The 22,011-nt window shown below is 38.9% G+C and overlaps 1 protein-coding gene across 1 annotated transcript in view; it reads left to right on the top strand.

The window, feature by feature from the left end:
- The window catches only part of RNF180 (ring finger protein 180), a 189,835-nt gene extending 185,099 nt beyond the window's left edge, over window positions 1–4,736 (top strand). The window contains exon 7 of the mRNA XM_032336146.1: window positions 2,424–4,736. Coding sequence (XP_032192037.1) covers window positions 2,424–2,623 — 200 coding nt within the window. The 3' untranslated portion in view covers window positions 2,624–4,736. The remainder of the gene's footprint in view (window positions 1–2,423) is intronic.
- Window positions 4,737–22,011: the final 17,275 nt, after the last annotated feature.

Raw genomic sequence — 22,011 nt, 5'->3', positions numbered from 1 at the left:
CCATAGGAAAAATGGCTCCCTTAATAAGGTGGGAGGAAGGCTGTGTCAGAGTGTTTGGAAGGCCTCTATACCCTTGGGGGTGGCACCTGTGCACATATTACATAGAGCTAAGTTGGGGCTGCAGCAGCCACGTTGGAGTCCAACACCGGTCACCCCCAAGGAGTCCCAAGTCCAGAGGTCTGTACTGTCAGTGAGTGGCCTGTGCAATACACAACTGTGAGCTTTGGGGGGCACTGGCTTCTGTGTGAACAATAGACACCACTCTGGAAAATAACCTGTCAGAGAAGGTGTCCATGTGGAAGCTGGCACAGCGATGGGCTGCTGGCAGTAGTGAGGCTGAAGCTGTAGGCGCTTTGATCTGCAAGGATATCCTCACCCAACTGTACAGCCACGGGGGTCAAGCAAAATGATCCTATCACCCTCTGATCACCCTGGCCTGAGAATTGGGCACCAGGATCCTAATGTCTCCAAGATATCTGCTTGGGACTTGTAGGCTGCTTCTGATCTTGGTCACCTTCAGGCACCGACTGGTGATTACCTTCACTATAGGGACCAAAAAATCCACAAACACATAGCAATGCAAGTGGACATTTGGCCTGACCAGCTAAAATCAGGACTCAGCACTTGGACCATCATGGCGGTTTTATGGTTTCCTGAAATACTCTGCATTTAGGACCCCCGCCAGGAAAGTTCCTCCCTGCACATGTGTTCCTGTGCTGTAAGGCAGCTCTCAAACACTTCAGCTAAAAACTGAGATCAAAGAGCCACCAGTTGCCTGGGAAGGATCCCATGGTGGTGTTTCCTCTAGATGTTCCCTTTATCCATATAGATTTTGTTTTCTTTAGCTATGGCCAGTAGTTTTTCTGGTCCCAAAATGTAAGCACTGACAAGTATACACTCACATACAAAAAATTTCACACCTACTACTATTAAATACTGAGTGCATTAATTTCTGGTAAAATTAGTCCCTTTACTAAACACTTCTGATCAGATCTAGTTGGCTTCTGTAGTATACTAGTTGAGTTTCAGAGCCCTGAGTAGCCAAAGGATACAGTAGGGCATTTTTGGTCCATTTGTATTTTTGTTTGATGGCTGGTTGGTTGGTTGGTTTTATAATTTTCTGGCATGTGGAGTCCGATCAAATGACCGACTGGTTGCATTTTTCATATGCTTTCAACCACTGATGTGACTTTTACCATAGCAAGAGGGCTTTTTACAAACTAACGTCTCATAGTGAAATATCAATTGGCAGGTCCAGGTTCTATGTTGTTTTCAATTTAAATGATTTTATGTATTCCTGTGTTCCTGTTACGGTTTTTCCTTCTCCGATGTCTTTAAGCAGTGCTTTCGTTTTAGAGCTTCATGTCTCTCTTGACATCATCAGCAAAGAGCAGACAAGGGCATGAAAAACCAGCTAGAGCCAATCTAAACACCATATGACAGAATATAACAGAAAAAAAAACTATCTGTATGTGAAAACTAGGGAGGCCTGAATCATAATCAGGTTGGGAATAGAATTATGTCCATTGCAGAAGTACCTGGTAGCATCTTGACTTACTGCTAACATTCCACGTTCACATACCCCGTGCATTTTCTTCAAGGTTGTTGCTAGAGATTTTGAGATTGGCTTTTTACATACCAATCTCCTTAAGTAAGCCCATGCTTTAAAATTTATAAAAATTAAACCTAAATTTCTTCAAAGGTATACCATTTTGTCCGGTTTGTCCAGTGCTAAAACGAGATATTTTCCTTATAGAATTTTTTTTTTTTTTTTTTTGTAAAGCATGAGCAGGGGAAGAGGTAGAAGGAGAAGCAGACCCTCTGAGAGCCAGACGTGGGGCTTGATTCCGGGACGCTGGGATCATGACCTGAGCCGAAGGTGGATGCTTAACAGACTGAGCCACCCAGGTGCCCCTCCTCATAGAATTTTATTCAAATACCAATAAAATTCTCAAGGTATGAGATAAAAGGTTAAGTTGGTGATCACTAGTTACAAAGAGCAGTTGTGACAATACAACCTGAATCGAGTTCAAATGTAGAAATTGCTCACCTGTGAAAATAATTTAAAAATTTGTGAGGATCTGCTGTGATTAAGTCATTGGATGGTATAGATGATCAGACAGAGACCCAAAGCGATCAAATAGCTTGCCCAAGAAGGTGACAGAACAAGAATAGGTCTCCTGACTCCATACCCCATACTCTTTGCTAATTTTACTGATCCTGCCCTTAAAACCCATAACTAAAAGAGACCCTGACTATTGTTTATCATTGGGGGGGAAAAAAGCTGTCAGGAATACAACATATCACTCAGTGACATCAAGATACGCTCTGTTCACGGTCCCAGTGTTCATAACACAGCTTCCTTTCTGAGCGCATACCTGAATTCCATGCGCTTTACAATAACGTTTTGATGCATCTTGTAGGTTTCCATAGACGTGCAGCTCCAGTTACAAGAAGGCAATTCCCACATGGTGCACACAGGATGGATTATCTGCACTTTGAGGATGATAGCCGTGGATGGTGGTTTGACATGGATATGGTGATCATCTATATTTATTCAGTGAACTGGGTCATTGGATTCATTGTTTTCTGCTTTCTTTGCTATTTTTTCTTTCCGTTTTAGGAATTTTCATATCTTACTACAGTTGAACAATCACAAATGATGTAGATAGCAATTAAACCTTTTTAAAATGTGCTTTGAAGTTTTTATAATGTTGCATTATATAAATTGTCGGTGTTTATAGGTATGGGAATAATGGACTTATTTATTAATGTTTTTCATGTAACAAACTACAGTTTACTGAGAAGCTATTCTGTCTAGCACTTAGCAACAATGCACTATTAATTTCATAATTCTTCCTGGTTTAGGATTTATTGGCTCTAATTTTACAATTCTGCTTTTATACTTAATTGTAAAGACAGGTTTTCTCTCCACTGAAAAGTAGGAAAAAGCAAAATGAAATGATAATCTGGGTAGATAGTATCTTTGCTGAAAAAATATTTCGTCAATCACCACTTATTCTTGGGCAAATTATGTGCATTAAACATAAATTATACTTTCTGGGAACTAATCTAGCAGGGTATATTCAGTTTTGGTTTCCAATTATCTCTACTTATTTTCTGTTCTATTATCAAAAAAGCTGGCTGTTCTTTAAACAGACCTAATAATAGCATTAATGCAACATTTTTATTTATTGTAAGAACAGAATAGTAAATGTGAAAGACCCCCAATAGAAAGAGATATATTAATCCTTTCCAAATTACAGGATTACTCACCTGAAGAATTAAAATACTTACTGACTTTCAGTAGTTTAAAGAGCAATGCATGTCCAAAATGTAACTACTTTAGTGATTTGTTTAACACAGAGATTGTTAAATATATTGTACATGTGCAATAAAGAGTGGCTTTTACATTTTTTTCTTTCTTATTAAGTAATTTAATGTCTGGAATAAGGAATTTTTGGAAATAGGCTTATAAGTATATACAAAGAAAACCTGGCATTTCTTTTTATTATTACAGTATTATAAGCCTTGGAATTGGTTTTCCCCTTAATTTAAAAAAAATAATAAGGAAATCTAAATTATTCCAGAATAGGAAACAACACTAGTACCCCACTTTCACAAGTGAGAAAACTAAGGCACAAAGAAGTAGGCTTATTTCAGTCATTAAGGTGGTCTTTGTGTAACCTATGAGGAGTGTTTTGATTATGAACAACATTCCTACACTGTGCTATTATATATCTGATAAAGCAGTGAGCATACTCTTACACAAGGAAAGTGAAACTGTCATGGCACTAAAAATATCACCATCAAACAAATTGTCACTGTCAAGGCCTCAAGAGTTCAGTCTAGGAAAAGTCCAAATTTGGCCTAATTACAACTAAGTGTATTTGAATAAAAGCACCTATCTGATGAGACGTAATGTTCTAAGAAATATGACAGAATAACAGATTTTTATTCTACACTGTTACTGTTTTTAAAATTATGTCTCTGAAAGGAAACAGCAGTGTGCACTAGACACTATCAAATCTAGAAAGCAGAAAACTAAATACATTTTACAAACATCAGTTTTTCCTCATGTATCAAAATAGACTAATAGTGCTTAGTCTAGTGGTATATAACTAATATCTTGTAAAACAATATTTTTACAAACCTCAGTATTACCTTACAAAAATAAAAATAGGTATTTATAATTTATTGCTCCAAGTGTAGGTAATGTGTGTCAGGACTGAAAAATTAACAAAACACAGATTGGTGGGGGGACAGTATCTCAAGAACTTTAAAATGAACTGCAGCCATTTCCCAAGCAATTCCTGGATTATCATCTCTAGCAAATATGCTTTTACTCATTCCTAAATTAAAAAGTTGATTAAAGGGGCACCTGGATGGCTCAGTCAGTTAAGTGTCCAACTCTTGAGCTCAGCTCTGGTCTTGATCTCCGTGAATTCAGTCCCTGCACTGGGCTTCACACTGGGCATGGAGCCTACGCAAATAAATAAATAAATAAATGGTTCTAACTATACATGAGCAAACTTAATAGTATAACAGATAAGAGAGTTCTCAGAGTAACAAATTTGATTCCCAGTATGATTATAGTAGCTCATTGGTGATAATATCAATTTATAGATCTGTATCCACAAACTAAGTACAAATAAAAATAATACCTTAAATACTCTTTAAAAAAAAAAGGGATAGTCTGGAGGAACATTCTAGATGGGCTATATGAGTCTTAACAGTCTGAGAATAACATCATTTGGCATATTAAAGTAAATTTAGAAATATTATAAATTTCTAATTTTACTTTAAAATATTTAAATTGTATGCAAATGAAGATACAAGCTGCCAAATATTAAGAAGTGCAGTATTTCCTAGAGCTCCCAGTTTATTAGAAGCCAGAGAAAACCTGAGATAAGAAGAAACCATTTTCTTCTGGAATCTGTCATGCAGTCACCATTCAATAGATAATAAATTTATGAAGAAAAATAAATTTATAAATAATGAATGAGCTTTAAAGTGAAACAGATTATATGTTGTTCTTGTTTAGTGTTTTTCACAGGTCCACCACATAAAAACTCATTTTCCGATAAAGAACAAAGGAAAAAAAAAATCCTGAAACTGATGAAGTCCAATATATGCCCTAATTATTATTATTTAATAAGGTTTAATTTTCTAAGCTATCTCTATCAACAATTTCTATTTCTCCAGAGCTTAATTACTGTGAAGGTTATATACTCTCACACATGCGTTTAAAAAATGCCCCAAGTTAAGTTACATTTCTGAATTCTTTCAGCAGGTGATTTATTTCTTGATTGTAAAAAAACAATTTCACAAACTGAAATCATTCATTTTATGCTCAGTAGAAGCTAGGGGGATCTAAATTAGACAAAACATAGAAAGAATAAGAATTTGTTGTACAAAGGATCACCAAAATCAAGCACGAAAAAAAAGCACTTAATATTTCTCAGTCTGCTCTATTACTAATGTCACTCTGGTAATAAACACTCAATGTAACAGCAAAGCCACTATTACTGTTCTTTCTGCCTTGGAATCTTGCTTCCAAGGTAGTTGAAATGATATGACCCAAAAAAAGGCCAATTAATAATAAGTTATCACTTAAATGCCTTCTCTGTGGCTAAATGAAGATAGGGATTTTTTTTTTTAAAGATTTTATTTATTTATTTGACAGATCACAAGTAAGCAGAGAGGCAGGCAGAGGAGAGGGGGGAAACAGGCTCCCTGCTGAGCAGAGAGCCCGATGTGGGGCTCAATCCCAGGACCCTGGGATCATGACCTGAGCCGAAGACAGAGGCTTAACCCACTGAGCCACCCAGGTGCCCCAAGATAGAGATTTTTAAACACTTGGTTTTTCTCTGGATCATTTGTTAAGGAATGCCTTATAAAAGGGAATACACTGATTAAATGCAATGACAGTCAGTTTTCGACTCTTCACAGATGGCTGCAGTTGAATGCAGAAGACACCATCAGACAGCACAGTGGGCCTAAGACCTGAAGATTTTAACACATTCAACTTTTTTAAAAAATTTTATTTATTTGACAGAGAGATCACAAGTAGGCAGAGAGGCAGACAAAGAGAGAGGGGGAAGCAGGCTCCCTGCTGAGCAGAGAGCCTGATGTGGGGCTCGATCCCAGGACCCTGAGATCATGACCTGAGCTGAAGGCAGCGGCTTAACCTACTGAGCCACCCAGGTGTCCCAACACATTCAACTTTGACTTTCATGTAGTTTCTAACTTTAGTAATTCTCACTATATGCGTTCAGTAAGTTCAATCAGTGTATCCTTTTCTCCAGGATGCCTTGGTTTTCCTTTTTTATTGAAGACAACACCTATAGTAAGAATTGCTTTTATACATTTTTAGTTCTTACACAGATCTTATGAGAAACATCATGAAGTATCTTCAGGCCATGGTATTAACATCCTGTGAGAACAGTACGTGTCTACTACAATGTACATTTATCTATCTAATAATCGTGCTTCTGTTATAGGGTCAGAAAAGCAAATACTTTGCCATTCCCACCCTTGTTCAGGATCTCTCACATGGTGCAATAGATATATTGTGAGAATCATTTTTCTTATTTCAACACTTCTCAAGATAGTTTTTGGACTGTTATCACCAAGTTTATGGTTCCCTCTCCTTACCTACCCGTCAATAAATTTAAGTGCTGCTAAGACACAGTCCTGTTTCTCTTACTCTTTCACACTTTTATAAGCCTGTGAGCCTCACCCAAGAGTACCTACTAAGTACATGGACTGCCCAGTAAGTTCCATTTTTATTATTGACAGCAGAGTGAGAGAGGTTATTGCTCTTGTAAGAACTAGGTTAATATTTTCATTGCTTTACATGTGTCACCTCGTCTACCAACAAAACCATTAAGAGGAAAAGGGAAGTGAGAAAGGATAACACTTATTTACATAACTGTTCTATCTTAGATGCTTAGCTGGTCCCATTAACATATTAACTAATTTAATCTCCTCAGTACACTTGGAATAAGATGATGTTAATTTCATGTTATTGGTGAGGACGAGAAGTGATGTGACCAAAGTCACACAAAGTTAAAAGTAATTGATTTATCTTCATTTATGAGGGATTTCAAGACCTGTGATTTTACTGTCTGTGGCACCTGATAAAATTTGATGAAGCTGGGATATTCGCTAAAGACTGTTTGGTCCTAATACTGCTAAAGGAGCTTTGGGAATGTAAGAGATGATCTGAATCAAGAATGCAGGAATTAACTACTTACACTGTGTAACAATTTTCATTGCTTATACCAATGAAAAACAGTATCTGCAGGACATGATATAATATGCAATACTACATTTGATAAGAGCTTCCATTCTGTTTGCAAACTTAGATTGGTTTGTTGTGGCTACCTTTATTGAGAAGGATTCTGAGGTTCCATCTTGGCTCCAAGAAGAAAAGTGCTCTGGTCCACTGGTGATGTACCTCAAATATTGGGGAAGGAGACTGATGAGGAAGGTATTTGGATAAGAGTGCATAAAAGCATTCCGGTTTTGGAAGCAGGTCTTACCATTTGTTGAAAGAAAACAAAAGGGTAGTTAAGTGACTATAATTAATAACACCATGATATATATTAATGTAGGTATGAGATATAACTAAGAGTAAGCTACAGTCCTTGACTTTTCATTTCCCTTACAACAGAAGATTAATAGGTACCTAGTTGTGAATTCCATAGAAGATTTTTAAAACATAATGGTGTAGCTACAATGCAATTTAATTTTCTCATTTAAAAAAATTTTAACGTGTCAAAAAAAAAAAAGTATGTAGTCCTGTTTCACAAATTCTGCAGGACTAAATGGATGCTACCAGTATTATCTCTTCTGATCTCAATATTTGTAGGTAAGTATATATAGTGTTAAAATCAACCTCGGTCAAAAGTGAACCGCATTACTTCTTAAACCTTCATATGCCCACAATTAAGTCTTATTAAAACGCATATTTTTCAGAAGGGATGGGGTAGGCTTGAGTTTCCTCATTGCTGATAAGCTATCAGGTGGTGTGCATCTCCTGGCCCATGAGCCACACTTAGGAAAACCAGGAACTCAAAAACCTCAAATGGATCTTGCAACCCTGTCACTACAGTAACTGTTCCCAAAAGATAAACTTCTCATTGTTTTGGCACTTGAGAATTGTACTATACCAGTTATCCAATATATGGGAATTACAATGAGTTATGCTATAATTTTATATAAATCTATTGAATAAGCTTCTGAAATTACTTGGCGGCAGCAGTATGTTAGTATTTAAAATCCACAAATCAGACTCCCCCCTCCTTTTTTTTAAAGATTTTATTTATTTATTTGATAGAGATCACAGGAGGCAGAGAGGCAGTGAGAGGAAGGAAGCAGGCTCCCCGCTGAGCAGAGCCCGATGCGGGGCTCGATCCCAGGACCCTGGGATCATGACCTGAGCCGAAGACAGAGGCTTAACCCACTGAGCCACCCAGGCGCCCCTCCCACCCCTTTTTTAAGGAAAAAACTATTTCTCCTCCTTTCCCTATTTTTCCCCCAATACGCAAATTTTGGCCTTGATATCTTTATCTAGAATCTCTCTGAAGAGAACAAATGTGAGATCATCCTTATCACTAATATCACCACTTCTGGAGATACATAATAAAATATACTGTGACATTTCTTCTTACCTCAAATTCTTACTATTCATTACAACTGCAAGAATCAAGAGAACTCTTTACCATCCTGAGTTATAGGACTAAGATTTACTTAACCTTTCTTTCCTCATTTTCCTCACCTGTAAAACTATGCTTCATAAAACAGATCTTCAGAGGATTTCTCTGGGGTAAAATTCAGTTCACAAGAAAATGATGAAACAGATCTAAAAGTTCTTTGACAAACAATTTATGCAAAGACAAAGCAGTATTTACCAATTATTTAGCAACAGCCAAGTTATTTAACCTCTCTACTTTTGTTTCTTCTTTTGTAAAAAGGAAAAGGAAAAAATAGTATTTGTGGATTAAAAGACAATGCTAGTGAAAGCAAGCTGTTAGTAAATGTGTTCTTTTTCTTCTCCACTCTTTAAAATCTTACTTTCAAAAAGGCCCTAGGAGAGGTCTTATTTTTTTAAAGATATTAATAATAAGGTACAAATACCTTTCATGCATGAGTAGAGTTCTTAATTCCAAACAACTAAATTTTACTTTGCCTGAAGCTGACAAGCCATAGTATAGCAAAAATTAAGTGGGCCATTAGGCAACACCGAATTGTAAGTCAAGTGTTCCAGCCAGCAGGATGAAGAGTCACTTTTCTTCTTTCATGGGTCCCAGTTCGTTTGAACCCAAGATTTAGTAGCATCGTGGCACTTGGCTCCTGGCACATGGCCACACTGAGAAAAGCATCCTACTGAGAACCTAAAGCAAATACTTTCTGCTGTATTTATAAAACTATTCAGAGGGGTGCCTGGGTGGCTCAGTGGGTTAAAGCCTCTGCCTTCGGCTCAGGTCATGATCCCAGGGTCCTGAGATCGAGCCCTACATCAGGCTCTCTGCTCCGCGGGGAGCCTGCTTCCTCCTCTTTCTCACTCTCTGCCTGCCTCTCTGCCTACTTGTGATCTCTGTCTGTCAAATAAATAAGTGGAATCTTTAAAAAAAAAAAAAAAGAAAAGAAAATAGACATCCTTATTTCCCTCAGAAAACATTTCCTTAAAAAAAAAATAAAAAAACTATTCAGAAAGTTGAGGAATAGGAGTTCCTATTTTCGATGTTCTCCAGGAAGTTTTACGTTTGATAAAATAAATACCATTTTGGGCATTTGTTTTCTTAACATTTAAAATTCTACTGATGATACCTCCCTACAAAATTGGAATTACAGTGTTATTTCTTAAAAGCATCTAATGTAATAAGTACCTCAAATAGTGCTCTGAATCATTTTTGCACTCCCACCGTTTAGGAGCAGCGTGCCATTCCATACCAATCCAGAGAAAATGGGGCCTCCTTTTCCTAACAGTTGCGGCTCTGTATAATAGTCCTATACACTTAATCATCTAGCCAGCAAATCGTAACATTCACTCAGTACATTACTGAGCTCTACCTTTGGTCATAAACCTGAGAGTATCCTATCAAATTATCCTTAAGCTCAAACATCTCCTACTAGATCTGTTTCTAAAATATTTTAGACATTACTGGTAAGACAAGAAAGGAGTTATAGACTACTTATATAATTTTCAACTATAATTAAAATATTCTTTACACAGGCTATGCTTGATATAATAATAAGAGCAATTTTTAAATATTTGGCAGTCCGAAGCTTATATTTTACAGGCACTAAATATTTTACAACATATTCTTCCGTGTTTGGTTTCCTAATATAGTAACAGTCTTCAACTAAGAACAAATTGTTTTCACTAAACCTTCCTTCTAAGTTTATTTTTCTTGGGAATTAGGATATGTTTCATCATAGAAAAAAAGAATTATAGTAATATTTGGATTCACACATTAATCCACAAAATTTCATACAAACCTATATATTAGAGGCAAAGCACTCACATGGCTTTTCAACTCCACCTAACCACCACCAAACCTTGATTCCTTCCATCTAGCTCTAGATGCCTGGAAGATGTTTATTTCATTCCACAGCAACACCTACCCCGGATATAATAAGATGATGGATAAAGAAAGGAAAATTCTCCTTGTAGCCACCAGCACATAAAAAGCATCTCTATATAATAAAAAGACTTAGGTTCATGCTGTCAGAGAAATGTAAATGTGAGCCTGTATGTAATTTTAAATATTCTAACAGCTACATGTAAAAGTGACAAGAAACACATTTTAATAATGTGCTTAACCTGATTACATTCAACATGTTATCTTTTATTTTAAAGATTTTATTTATTTGACAGACAGAGATCACAAGTAGGCAGAGAAGCAGGCAGAGAGAGAGGGGGAAGCAGGCTCCCTGCTGAGCAGAGAGCTCTATGTGAGGCTCCATCTCAGGACCCTGAGATCATGACCTAAGCCCAAGGCAGAGGCTTAACCCACTGAGCCACCCAGATGCCCCTCATGTTATCATTTTAATATAGAATTAATATCACATTAGTTTTAGAATAATAGATACTGTGTTTTCTGTATTAAGTCTTTAAAATCTGGTATTTATTCCACACGGTGTGTCTCAATTCAGACTAGCCCCACATCAGGGCTCAATAGGCACGTGCGGCTAACAGCTGGCCACTGTACTAGACAGCAGAGTCTTTCAGTCAGGGAAGAAAACTCAAGATATATATTACATTAAGGAATAAGGACCCTAGCTAGGAATGAGGCCTTACACAAACGCTGGAAGAGCTGGGAAAGTAAAGGTCTAAAAAGGAGAGTTCAAAAATCAGAGAGAAATCTTCCTAAACATTAGAAAAGGCAAGTTTCAGGGAAGTGTGGTAGCTCAACCAATCCAGCTCTTAAAGTGGGGCCACAAAAAGAAGCTTGGGCTCTGTAGAGCCACGAGCTCCATGCACTGACTTCTGTGAATACCTAGCCCAAGAATGGGGGGGGTGAGCCGGGGCCTCCTGGTCAGAGAACCACCAGTCAAGACAAGATGAATGCAGATCAGGAGAAAACAAGCACAAACTGCAACCTGCTGGCCATTTCCATCAGCCTCTCATTGCCTCAGACCTCAAAGACCTTCAGAGTGTAATCGCAGGTCGTGCTTCTGCTTTTCAAGTCTCCTGAAAATCTCTGTTCGGCAAACTATACCGAAAGGAATTCTGGGAAAAGTATCATAAGCTGAGCTTACCAGGCAAAGTACAAATCCACTATAATAGGACCAGACAGAAAAAGGACTCTGGGCAATATAATTGCAGCTGAGCCAAGTCTACACCATAAAAATTCCCATAGCTAACTAGGTCTAACTCATGGCAGAGTCAGTTGCAGACTGAAAATCACCTGTTACCCAAACATCTGAATGTGTGATTCCGTAAAGCAAAAGGAGGAACTAACATCTTCAGTGATAAATGTGTACCACATACTATCAAGGTGTTTTGTATATAGTATCGTATTTCTCACAACAACCCTAGAAGACTTCTGTTACTATGTCCATTTTGTAGACGAGAAAATTAGAGCTAAAAGAGGTTAGGTAACTTTTCTAATGTCACATAGCTACCAAGTGCTACAGCCAGAAGTCAAAGATAGACATGCCTACTTCTTGAGGAAGTATTCTTTTCACTACCCCTAAGAAGTCCAGTTCCTAATATAGAGACTTCACCAGTAACAAAACAATTCAGAGGCATCCCTCCTCAGTGACATTTTTAAGGGTCCAGGTTTTGTAGCATGTCAAAATACCCCTTCCAGTACTGAGCAGTACTAGAATAAGAGAGAGTTCTTCAACAGGTCCACGCTACCACACAAACTGCTCTGTCATTTGAGCCACAACATCCCACACTTCTAAAGGCGTCTAATGGTCAGAGGTAGATGGGACTGCCGTTTGAAGCTTCTGGCAAGCTTCCATAGGTAGATCACAGGACAGAGCCCTACAGTTTTAGACTAATGCCACGCCATCCTCTGGAGATAACTCTTCTTTTGAGAAACAGCTTTCGGGCCTTCTCAGAGATTGAACATGTGCCAGTGGGCCATGAAGTGGCCATAATCCCTGAGCTACCCATTATGAATTGTCTGATCCATCACCAAGCCATGACATCAGGCATGCATAGCAGCATTTCATCCTCAAATGATAGTGGTGTGTATATAAAACCAGGCTTGAGGGGCACCTGGGGTGGCTCAGTCCTTAAGCATCTGCCTTCGGCTCATGTCATGTTCCCAGGGTCCTGGGATCAAGCCCTGAATAGGGCTCCCTGCTGGGCAGGAGGCCTGCTTCTCCCTCTCCCACTCCCCCTGCCTTTATTCCCTCTCTTGCTGTCTCTGTCAAATAAATATTTTTTAAAATAAATAAATAAAATAAAATCAGGCTTGAGGAAGCCCTGAGAGCCTAAGTGACACACATGAGGAAGCAGACCAAGTGTCGGTGGTCACTATTCCTGCTACGTTATCTTCACCCTCTCAGCTCATAACTCTGTCTTCCTGTCTAAGCCACGCTGACTGAGCAAAACACTCGGGCATGATGGGCCAAGGGTTCAGTGTGATCTACAGGTACCATCCAAAGGTACTCTACAGCCTTACTCTGGTCATCCCTGAAAGACAATGGTAAGGGGAAATCTCCCAGGGTTCCAAAGTTCTAGCAGTCCCCTAGGCTGTCCGTTTTTCTTATAAGAAACTAAAAGTCTATACTGATTAATAGTGTGTGATTTGTGATTGTGGATATTAATATTACTGAATATTTTTATCTTTGCCTTATCCTACGATCATCTAGCATAAGTTGTGTTCATAATAGCTAATTTTATATCACAAGATGTACTGATGCTAATTAATCTTGGGATTTACATTACAAAGGATTAGCGGAACATCACCCCAGGACTTTGTATCCTGTTCTGGAAAGAACTGGCATGTTCGCAATAGAAACAGCCTTATCATGTCAAGCAGTATGGTTTAAGGAGATCAGTTTACCCAGGTGACAACGGGAAGGCAAGGTGTGACGGCTTTGAGGGGTGTCAACATGGCTAGGCTAAATTACATCCCAGAAAGCTCTTTCTCCAATGTACGGTCAACCTGGCAAAGGGCTATGGATGCCTTTAGGGGAAGACTGGGAGACAGATTAACACTAAGTATATTTTTGGCAGCGTAGCAGGGTGTGGGGGAGCCTGGGTTTGTAACCAGCTCAAACCCGGAATTTATAGAAGGCACTGACTGTGTTTCGGTAATTTAAGTCAGACTTCTGTTCAGCAGACTTAGAACTCCTCTGCTTATACAGATAAAGTAAGAATTCAATAGACTGATCATCTATTTCTGCTCTGGAAATATCTTGATAATTGGCTAACCGCATAAATCTCTGTAAATCGGACTAATCTGATTACCATTTTGACCGCACTATTCATTATATTAACCATGTCGACTGTGTCTTTGGCAATGACTTGCCACCACCGTGTGGCTCCTGCCTTCCCAGGATCCTGTTACCGCCACTGTGTTTAGTGATCCTAGTTCAATGGCAGTGGTCTCCCTTCTAATTTCTGACCTACCAAGAAGAGAGACCACAGAGTTTTTCAAAGAGGCTGAGGCTCCCCCCATGACTTCTTTGTTTTCACAGCTGTTGTAAAAGGTGTGTCCTTCCATGGTTGGAAAGCAAGTCTTACAGAATATATATACTATACCATTACCATCTCCTTAAGCCATTGGATACCATCCTCTACGATATAATGCATTTTGACTTCATTTAACATAGGTCACGTTTTGGGTCCAGCCAGCTGACCAACTGCCCAACCATTTAGAACCCTTCTTAACTCTTTCAGGTTAAATACTGAGCCCAGAATCTCTGATGAGTCAGCCATATCAACAAAGTGAGCATGATCTAACTTTATATCCCCTCCAGCTTGATGACGTTCCTATAATACCCATTCTCACATACACCCTCTGGCTTTCTGTCTATAAAAGTTTTTCAAATCTTTCAGTTCTTTTTGGTGTGTTTCACCCCTCCTCCTGAGCCACAACTAGCACCTCATTTTTGAGAGTTGCTGTGATTTCAATCTAGTTGTAGATCTAGACACAAAAAGGGCTGCTGGGTTGTAGGTTCTGAGAATGGCCGGGTGTTCCCTGTTGGCAACTACTTCTGCTGAGGCCAGTCCAGGCTGTTCAGGTCCCCAGGTAGAGGTAAAAGGGCTACATCTACTGGCAAAGATGATTCAGTTTTATTAAGGAAGTTCAGATCCTCACCTTTATCAGAATCTACCCGTAAATTTTCACTTCAGTTTTAGGAACCTATTCCTTCACAGTCAGAAACCAAAATTTAAAATCACTGGCTGGGAATTGAATTTGCATTGTGAATGAGCCACACCCAGGAGGACCTTCTAACTTTGGTTCTCAAAAACGCTATAGCTCTGGCCGGACCAAATACAGTGGTCAGCCACAGAAAAGCGTTTCTTGGAGGACAGGTATAGATGTTTTCAGCTCATCCTTTTCATCCCCCACTTCGCTCTGGACAGGAGGAAGTAACTAACCAATGCCATCGTGCACCTTATTTTGACAGAAATGTTCTCGAGTAGCTCATATGTAAGCACCGACTTTCTACAGGTGCTCAGTGCCACGTAGCCAAAAGTGAGACTTTGAGCAGTTCTTGACCCACATCATGCCAGGAACATTCAATGTCCCTTTTTGCTCCTGGGAAGAGGCCCATTTGTGCCTTTAAATATTATCAGATTCAAGAAACAATTCCAGAAAATCAGAATCCACTCAGAGGATTCATCCTTAAGCTCCATTCTCCAGGAAGCACTGCTGGAATCAAAATCTGTGTCCGTGCCAACCCAACAAGCAAACCCAGCAGGACGAATCTCCCCATTCCTGCAGACATAGCTATGGGTGCATTTGCACCTCCAGTACAGATGCGTGTGTATGTGTGTGTGTGTGTGTGTACACATATGCATAGTGAGGAACTGAAATGGCTTATACACTTTGGGGACCTGGTCAGACAAATCCAGAATCCATAGGGCAGGCAGTCAGAAATGGAAGATCACAAGAAGGCTAGAATTGCAATGACACTGGTCCAAGCTGCTGTCTTTTAAGAACTTTCAACTGATTAAGTCAGGCCCATCCTAGTAATTTTCCTAATGACTGATTACGGACTTCATATCTGCAAAGTCTCTTTACAGTACCATTTAATGTTTTACTGAATAAGTAGGAGTACGTGTGCATGTGTTACAAACAGCTGCTATTTCCCTTCCATCTCCCAACTCCTAGGAAGAATAGCTCTTATTCTTTAGAAACATACTGCAAAGACAATTCTAGAGAATGCAGTTTAGTCTAGCCAAACTGACATACCACAAAGCCATCACAAAGAGTATGCTCAACTAATTGCCCTTCCACTAAATTTTATCTCTGGCCTATTTAGAGAAAATGACCAACCTTAAAATGAGGACTAACTCACAAGTTTATTGCATCACTCTTAATAATAATTCTCTGGTACCGTAGAAGTGTTTAAATGTCCTACATAGATGGCCTGATTATCTACGGCTGGACAACAAACTATCCCAAATGCAGTGGCTCAAGAAAACAATCATTGTATTATCTGTCACAGCTTTGCGGATCAGAGCTTCAGATGGGTCTCAGCTGTATGATTCTTCTGCTGCACATGGCAACAGCAGAGGTCAGCTGGTGACAACTCTGGGGCAGGAGACTCTTCCAGAGGGCTAGAGTCTTTTGGGGTGGGGGGACGTGCAGGGGTGACTGAAAGGTGGGCTCAGGTACAACGGTCAAATGGAGTACCTACACATGTCTCTAGCCTGGCAGGCTCAGAGCGGTCAGACACCTTCCACGGTGGCTCGCAACTCCCACAGGGCACGCTCATGAAAGCCAGGCAGAAACCACACAGCTGCTCCTCACCAGCTGATCGCCACAAGTCCTGGGATGGTATTTGGGGGGCTTTCCATTCATCAAGAACGTCACTTAGTCCACTGCAGATTCAAGGCAAGAGAACTAAGATTCTCAACAGAACAGCATAAATCTATCACCCCGGGAAATCACTGTGCAGGGTTAAAATAGGAAAATAATCCTTGGTAAAAGGAGTATAAAATCTAAGTCAGTAAAGGAAATTATCAGGGAGCTCAATACTTACTGTCATCAACATAACATGTGTCGGTGCTTCTCCCACTTTACTATCCCTATGAATCCCCTAGGGATCTGTCTTAATTAAAGATTTAATTTATTTATTTGACAGAGATCACAAGTAGGCAGAGAGGCAGGCAGAGAGAGGAAGGGAAGTAGGCTCCCTGCCGAGCAGAGAGCCCAATTCAGGGCTCGATCCTAGAACCCTGGGATCATGACCTGAACTAAAGGTAGAGGCTTTAACCCACTGAGCCACCCAGGCGCCTCTCACATCCTGCATTTCTAACAAGTTCTCATGTGATCCGAAGCCTTTGTCTGAGAAAACATGATAATCTATATTGTGGGCCAAATGGCTTTTTCTGTCAATGGCTGTACAGTAAATATTTCAGGCTTTGGGGCCACATGTAACAGCTATCACATATTAAAGAACAAAACAAACCCAAGAGCCCTTTTCAAGCTGGAACAGGTCACTGGTTTTCAAATTTGGCCACAGAGTAGACTCACTTGGGAGGGTGTTTTGAAATACTCGTACCTAGGGGTGCCTGGGTGGCTCAGTGGGTTAAAGCCTCTGCCTTCGGCTCAGGTCATGATTCCAGGGTCCTGGGATTGAGCCCCGCATCGGGCTCTCTGCTCAGCGGGGAGCCTGCTTCCTTCCTCTCACTGCCTCTCTGCCTCCTGTGATCTCTGTCTGTCAAGTAAATAAATAAAATCTTAAAAAAAAAAAAAAAAAAAAAAGACTCGTACCTAGGGTGCCTGGGTGGCTTAGTAGGTTAGGTGTCTGCCTTCAGCTCAGGTCATGATCCCAGGGTCCTGAGATCAAGTCCCCACACTGGGCTCTCTGCTCAGGGGGGAGCCTGCTTCTCTGCCCCTCCCCCGGCTTATTCTCTCTCTTTCTCTCTCAAATATATAAAATCTTTTTAAAAAAAATCCTCTTACCTAGGTCCTATTCCTTCCTAAATGTTCTGATTTAATTGATATAGCAATAGGGATTCTCAAAAGTTCTCTAGGTTGAATCTAAGAGGTGGTAAAATGTGAGAACTAATCATCTTGATCACTTTCTATTTGTACCTCTTGTACATTTTGGTCATTAAATCTTTTTCAATACATCTGAATGACTTACTTAATAAAGATCTTTTTCACTTCAGTGCAAAGCCTGACTATCTAATTAAAGGACAACGACCAAAAATAAATGTTTTCATCAGCACACCCTTGCTCCCAGTAGGAAGCCTGCCCCCTATGGACGTTATTTGTCAGTGAAATAAAACCAAATTAGATGCTGAAAGGAGGGCCCATAGAAAATAAGTAGGTTGCTTGGGGAAAAAAAGGAAAACACAAAAACCTTGAGGTAAGTATAGTGGCAAATTCCAAGGCTATAAAAATGATAAATTACCATAAACCTCATCAATTCAAGGTAATTGGAGGAAACCCTAAGAGACCTCAGCTAGTTGAGTTCTGTTTTAAAGACTGAAGATTTATAATCAGCATGTCAATATATAAATGGCTTTAGAAGCTGGCTTAAAATGTTCTCGTATTTTAAACTCTTGTATTTTTATACTATATATTTTCATTATAAAGGGTTTCCAAAGAAACTTCTACATTCTTAATCAGCCCTGTCTAAATTAATATGCATTTAAATTAATACTTTTTTTAAAGCAGCCGGCGTGCTGCCTTTCTAAGCATGTAATTTTAACTGTAAAAACTTGAACACAATCTTAAAAGTCATTTTATATTTGTTATGTTTACCCAGTAAAATTATGTGATCTGTAACATATAAGGTAGATGTTCAGAGTTCATATCAATAAATTATTGAAGAAAAATACTAAACTAGAGGGTAGCCAGCTAATATTCCATTTTTTATTACCTGCTACCTTTCCTCTTTATCCTTTCTGATGCTCTTGTTCTACTTTGTCTCTGTGAATTAGTTCCCTTTGGTTTTAACCTCCTGGATTGCATTTCCCTCTACTCTTAAAGCTTTCATATAAAGTAGTACATATTCACACAGCAAAACTCAATGATAACACCTAGATATAAGATCTGGTTATTCACTTGTTGACTCAACAAAAAACCAAATATGCTCAATCACTACTTAATGAATAAATGCCCACTTGTTCTGTAAACAGTGTTCAGGTTTGCTCATGATTTGAACTCCACTTAAATGCTCATCACATAGCCTGAGAATTTCAGAACAAATTCTTATTACCTAGGAGTCTATATATTCCATCTAATTTAAAAATAGAGTTTGGAAATCTACCTGGTATCTGATTATTCACGTAAAGGCTAAAACTGTTGCTGCCAAGTCTTACACTCCTCTCTGCTTTCTGTTATCATGGATTGATACAACATCATCAGTATCTATGTATATCAGCACATGCATTTTGGCTTTTGTGGGCTAAAAGTAGAAGGAAATTAAGTGAAAGTTGTACCACCTCTACCAGATAAAGCCCCACCCAGGTTAACGGACGCTACCGTACAGAGCTGGTGGTCATTGCCAGTCACTGTTCCTAATCCAGGTAGTAATCGTGTGTGTCTTTTTCCTTCTACAAACTACGAAGACACACACACGCCCTCCCTGGGGAAAAATGTCTCTTTCCTGGAATCATATACATATGTACAGCTTATAGCTAAGAAAAAGGAGTTACGTTTTACTTTCATAAATTATATACTTAAAACTATCAGATATGTTTAGGAAAATGATTTTATCAACTAGTCTATTATAAGCCCTTTATAAATTTGGCCCAATCTCATTTTTAACTATTGCAAGGTGAATTTTTGGACATAGTTCATTGATGAATTTGGCAATAATCCCTCCTTTCTTCCTGGTGAGAACAAAAAATGTCTCTCAGTCACCTCTGGCTATGTTTGCCAAGCATTTATAGAACCATATTAATAAGCATAAATTCTGGATGTTCTATACCTTAAAATCTAATACCATGACAAAGAGCAACAATGAAATCAGAACTGCACATAGTAGATTAGTCAAATTCATGAATAAAAAAAAAAATACAGTGGAAAACATTTATTTAAACCACCAAGGATCTGAAACATTCAAAAGAAAACTTAGGTGTGGATGTGGGCATGTGCATGAATGCACCTGTTAACACAAAACAAGGAATTTATTTAAAACATTTTCAAAGGAAATCAATCTCACTTTTGCAATGTACTCCTTAACAGCAAGAAGATAAGCATTTTTTTCTCCCTAAGAACTGTCCTTGAACTTTGACAGTATCTCTTTATAATTTGATGTCCTAGCACTGCATCTGGATCCAACCCAAATTCCATTCCATCCACTCAATGGAAAAATCTATGCTTGGATAATTCTACAAAATATAGACTAGTGAGAGGTAAAATCAGGTATGAAAATTTAAATGAGCACATTTTATTTTGCTACACTAGAAAAGTAAGAATGCGTCCCTTCATATCACCAGACAAGCTCTGTGTGGGGAAAAAAGGAAAACAAAGAATATTTTAGAACCTCCTCTTTAGGGCCTCGGACTTGCCCACCCCTTGCAGCTCTGAAAAGGAGGACTGGGCCTCCGAGCACAGAGCAGCACAGCCAGGACAGCAGGTGCTAAGGGCAGGGCTGGGGAGCTACTCCCCCACTCCTGGCTCGCCCTTCCACTCCTTATCGGACGTGCACAGATTTCTTCAGAAAATATAAAAGCATTTATCACCACTAACCATAAACCATATGTGAGAATAAAGCATATGCTACACAAATATACTGTCAGACAACAGATACTTTATTTGGGAATGTATCACTGGGCTTACCTTCTGCTCCTATCTACCCATGTTTCAATGAACATTTGTGATTTTCCCTCTTCCCAACTTACAAAGCCTGAGTCCCACGTAGGTGATTTATATTGGTATTTCAATTCTGTGTAGCACAAAGCATCAGAGTGCACTAATTGTCACCAATATACATTATCTCCAGTACCAGTACATCTCACACTTTCATGCGACAGAATAAAAGGACAAGGAAATCCCTTTCATTTCTTCCTAACCTCTTTATTTTTAATCTCTATTTTATTATATCTACTTCCAAAAGTCTAAAATCTTCTTGGTTCCTGCCTTAAGTAATGTCCCTGATGTCCAACTCACCATTAAACATTCCATATATTTTCACATATCCCCTTAGATTTCAATCCTTATCTTTTCCTTCTTTCATAGGCCCTGCCTTAATAAGCAGGTAATTGGGTAGGTAAGTAGTCAGACAGACAGACAGACAATTGTTCTTTCTTTTTCTAGGAGACAAGCTTTTCTGAGAGGTGAGAAGAACATTAAGGACTAAATAAATTACTCTGTTTTCCTGATGTGTTATTTGCTTCTATCTGCCTGATTCTCATTAAAACACAGTTAAGGGTAGCATCAATTTAAGAACAAGCACTTCATCCAAGAATCTCTTCACTATTCATTAGTCTACTGCTCTGACTTAGCTACTATTCTTTCCCTGTTAATTAAAAGATGATCACCTGATTTTTGGTTCACTTCACATGTGCCACAACATACATGAACCTAGGAGGCATTACACAAGGGAAATAAGCTAGAGAAATAGTGTATGGTGTCATTTATATGTACAATTTTTTAAAAATAACAGAAAGTCACTGAATTCAGGAAAAGGGAGTGCAGTCATGTTTGCCAGAGGCTGGGGTGTGGGGAAGAGAGGGCGCTGTGGGTCAGAGAGAGAAAATACGTGCAAACCACACAGCTGACATAGGACTCCTATTAGAATATATGAGGAACTCTCCAAACTCAACAGTAAAGAAATGAACAAGACAATTAGAAAACCCCAACCCCAAAAAACCCATGAAGACACATTTTGACAAAGAAGATAGTTAAACACACTTCAAAAGATTGTCAACATAACTATCCAGTAGAGAAATTAAAACTACGATATTACTACATACCTATTAGAACAGATAAAATTAGAAATGATGCTATCAAATGTTGGTGAGCATGCAGAGAAACTGGGATCTCTCATGTGCTTTTGGTGTACAGCCTGAGCCGAAATCAAGAGTCAGATGCCTAACTGACTGAGCCCCCCAGGTGCCCCAATGATAGACTAATTCTATGTCTCAAAGGCAGTGGTGGTTACTCAAATTTATACAATGCAATAAAATGGCACAAAATCATAAGCACATATTATACCAATGTCAATTTTCTGGTTTTGATCATGTGCTATAATTATGTAAGATTTAACCTTGGGGAAAACTAAGGAAAAGGGTATAAGAAAACGCTCTACTATTTTTGCAACTTACTGTGAATCTAAGTAAACTATTTTTAAAGAGAAACTGAAAAAAAGATGACTATTTCCATTGGAGAAGACATTATATAG

The sequence above is a fragment of the Mustela erminea genome, chromosome 3 (assembly GCF_009829155.1).
Source record: "Mustela erminea isolate mMusErm1 chromosome 3, mMusErm1.Pri, whole genome shotgun sequence".
In the NCBI taxonomy this organism is placed as follows: domain Eukaryota; kingdom Metazoa; phylum Chordata; class Mammalia; order Carnivora; family Mustelidae; genus Mustela; species Mustela erminea.
The sequence above is the reverse complement of the archived record's forward strand: the minus strand, read 5'-3'. Positions and strand labels throughout refer to the sequence as shown.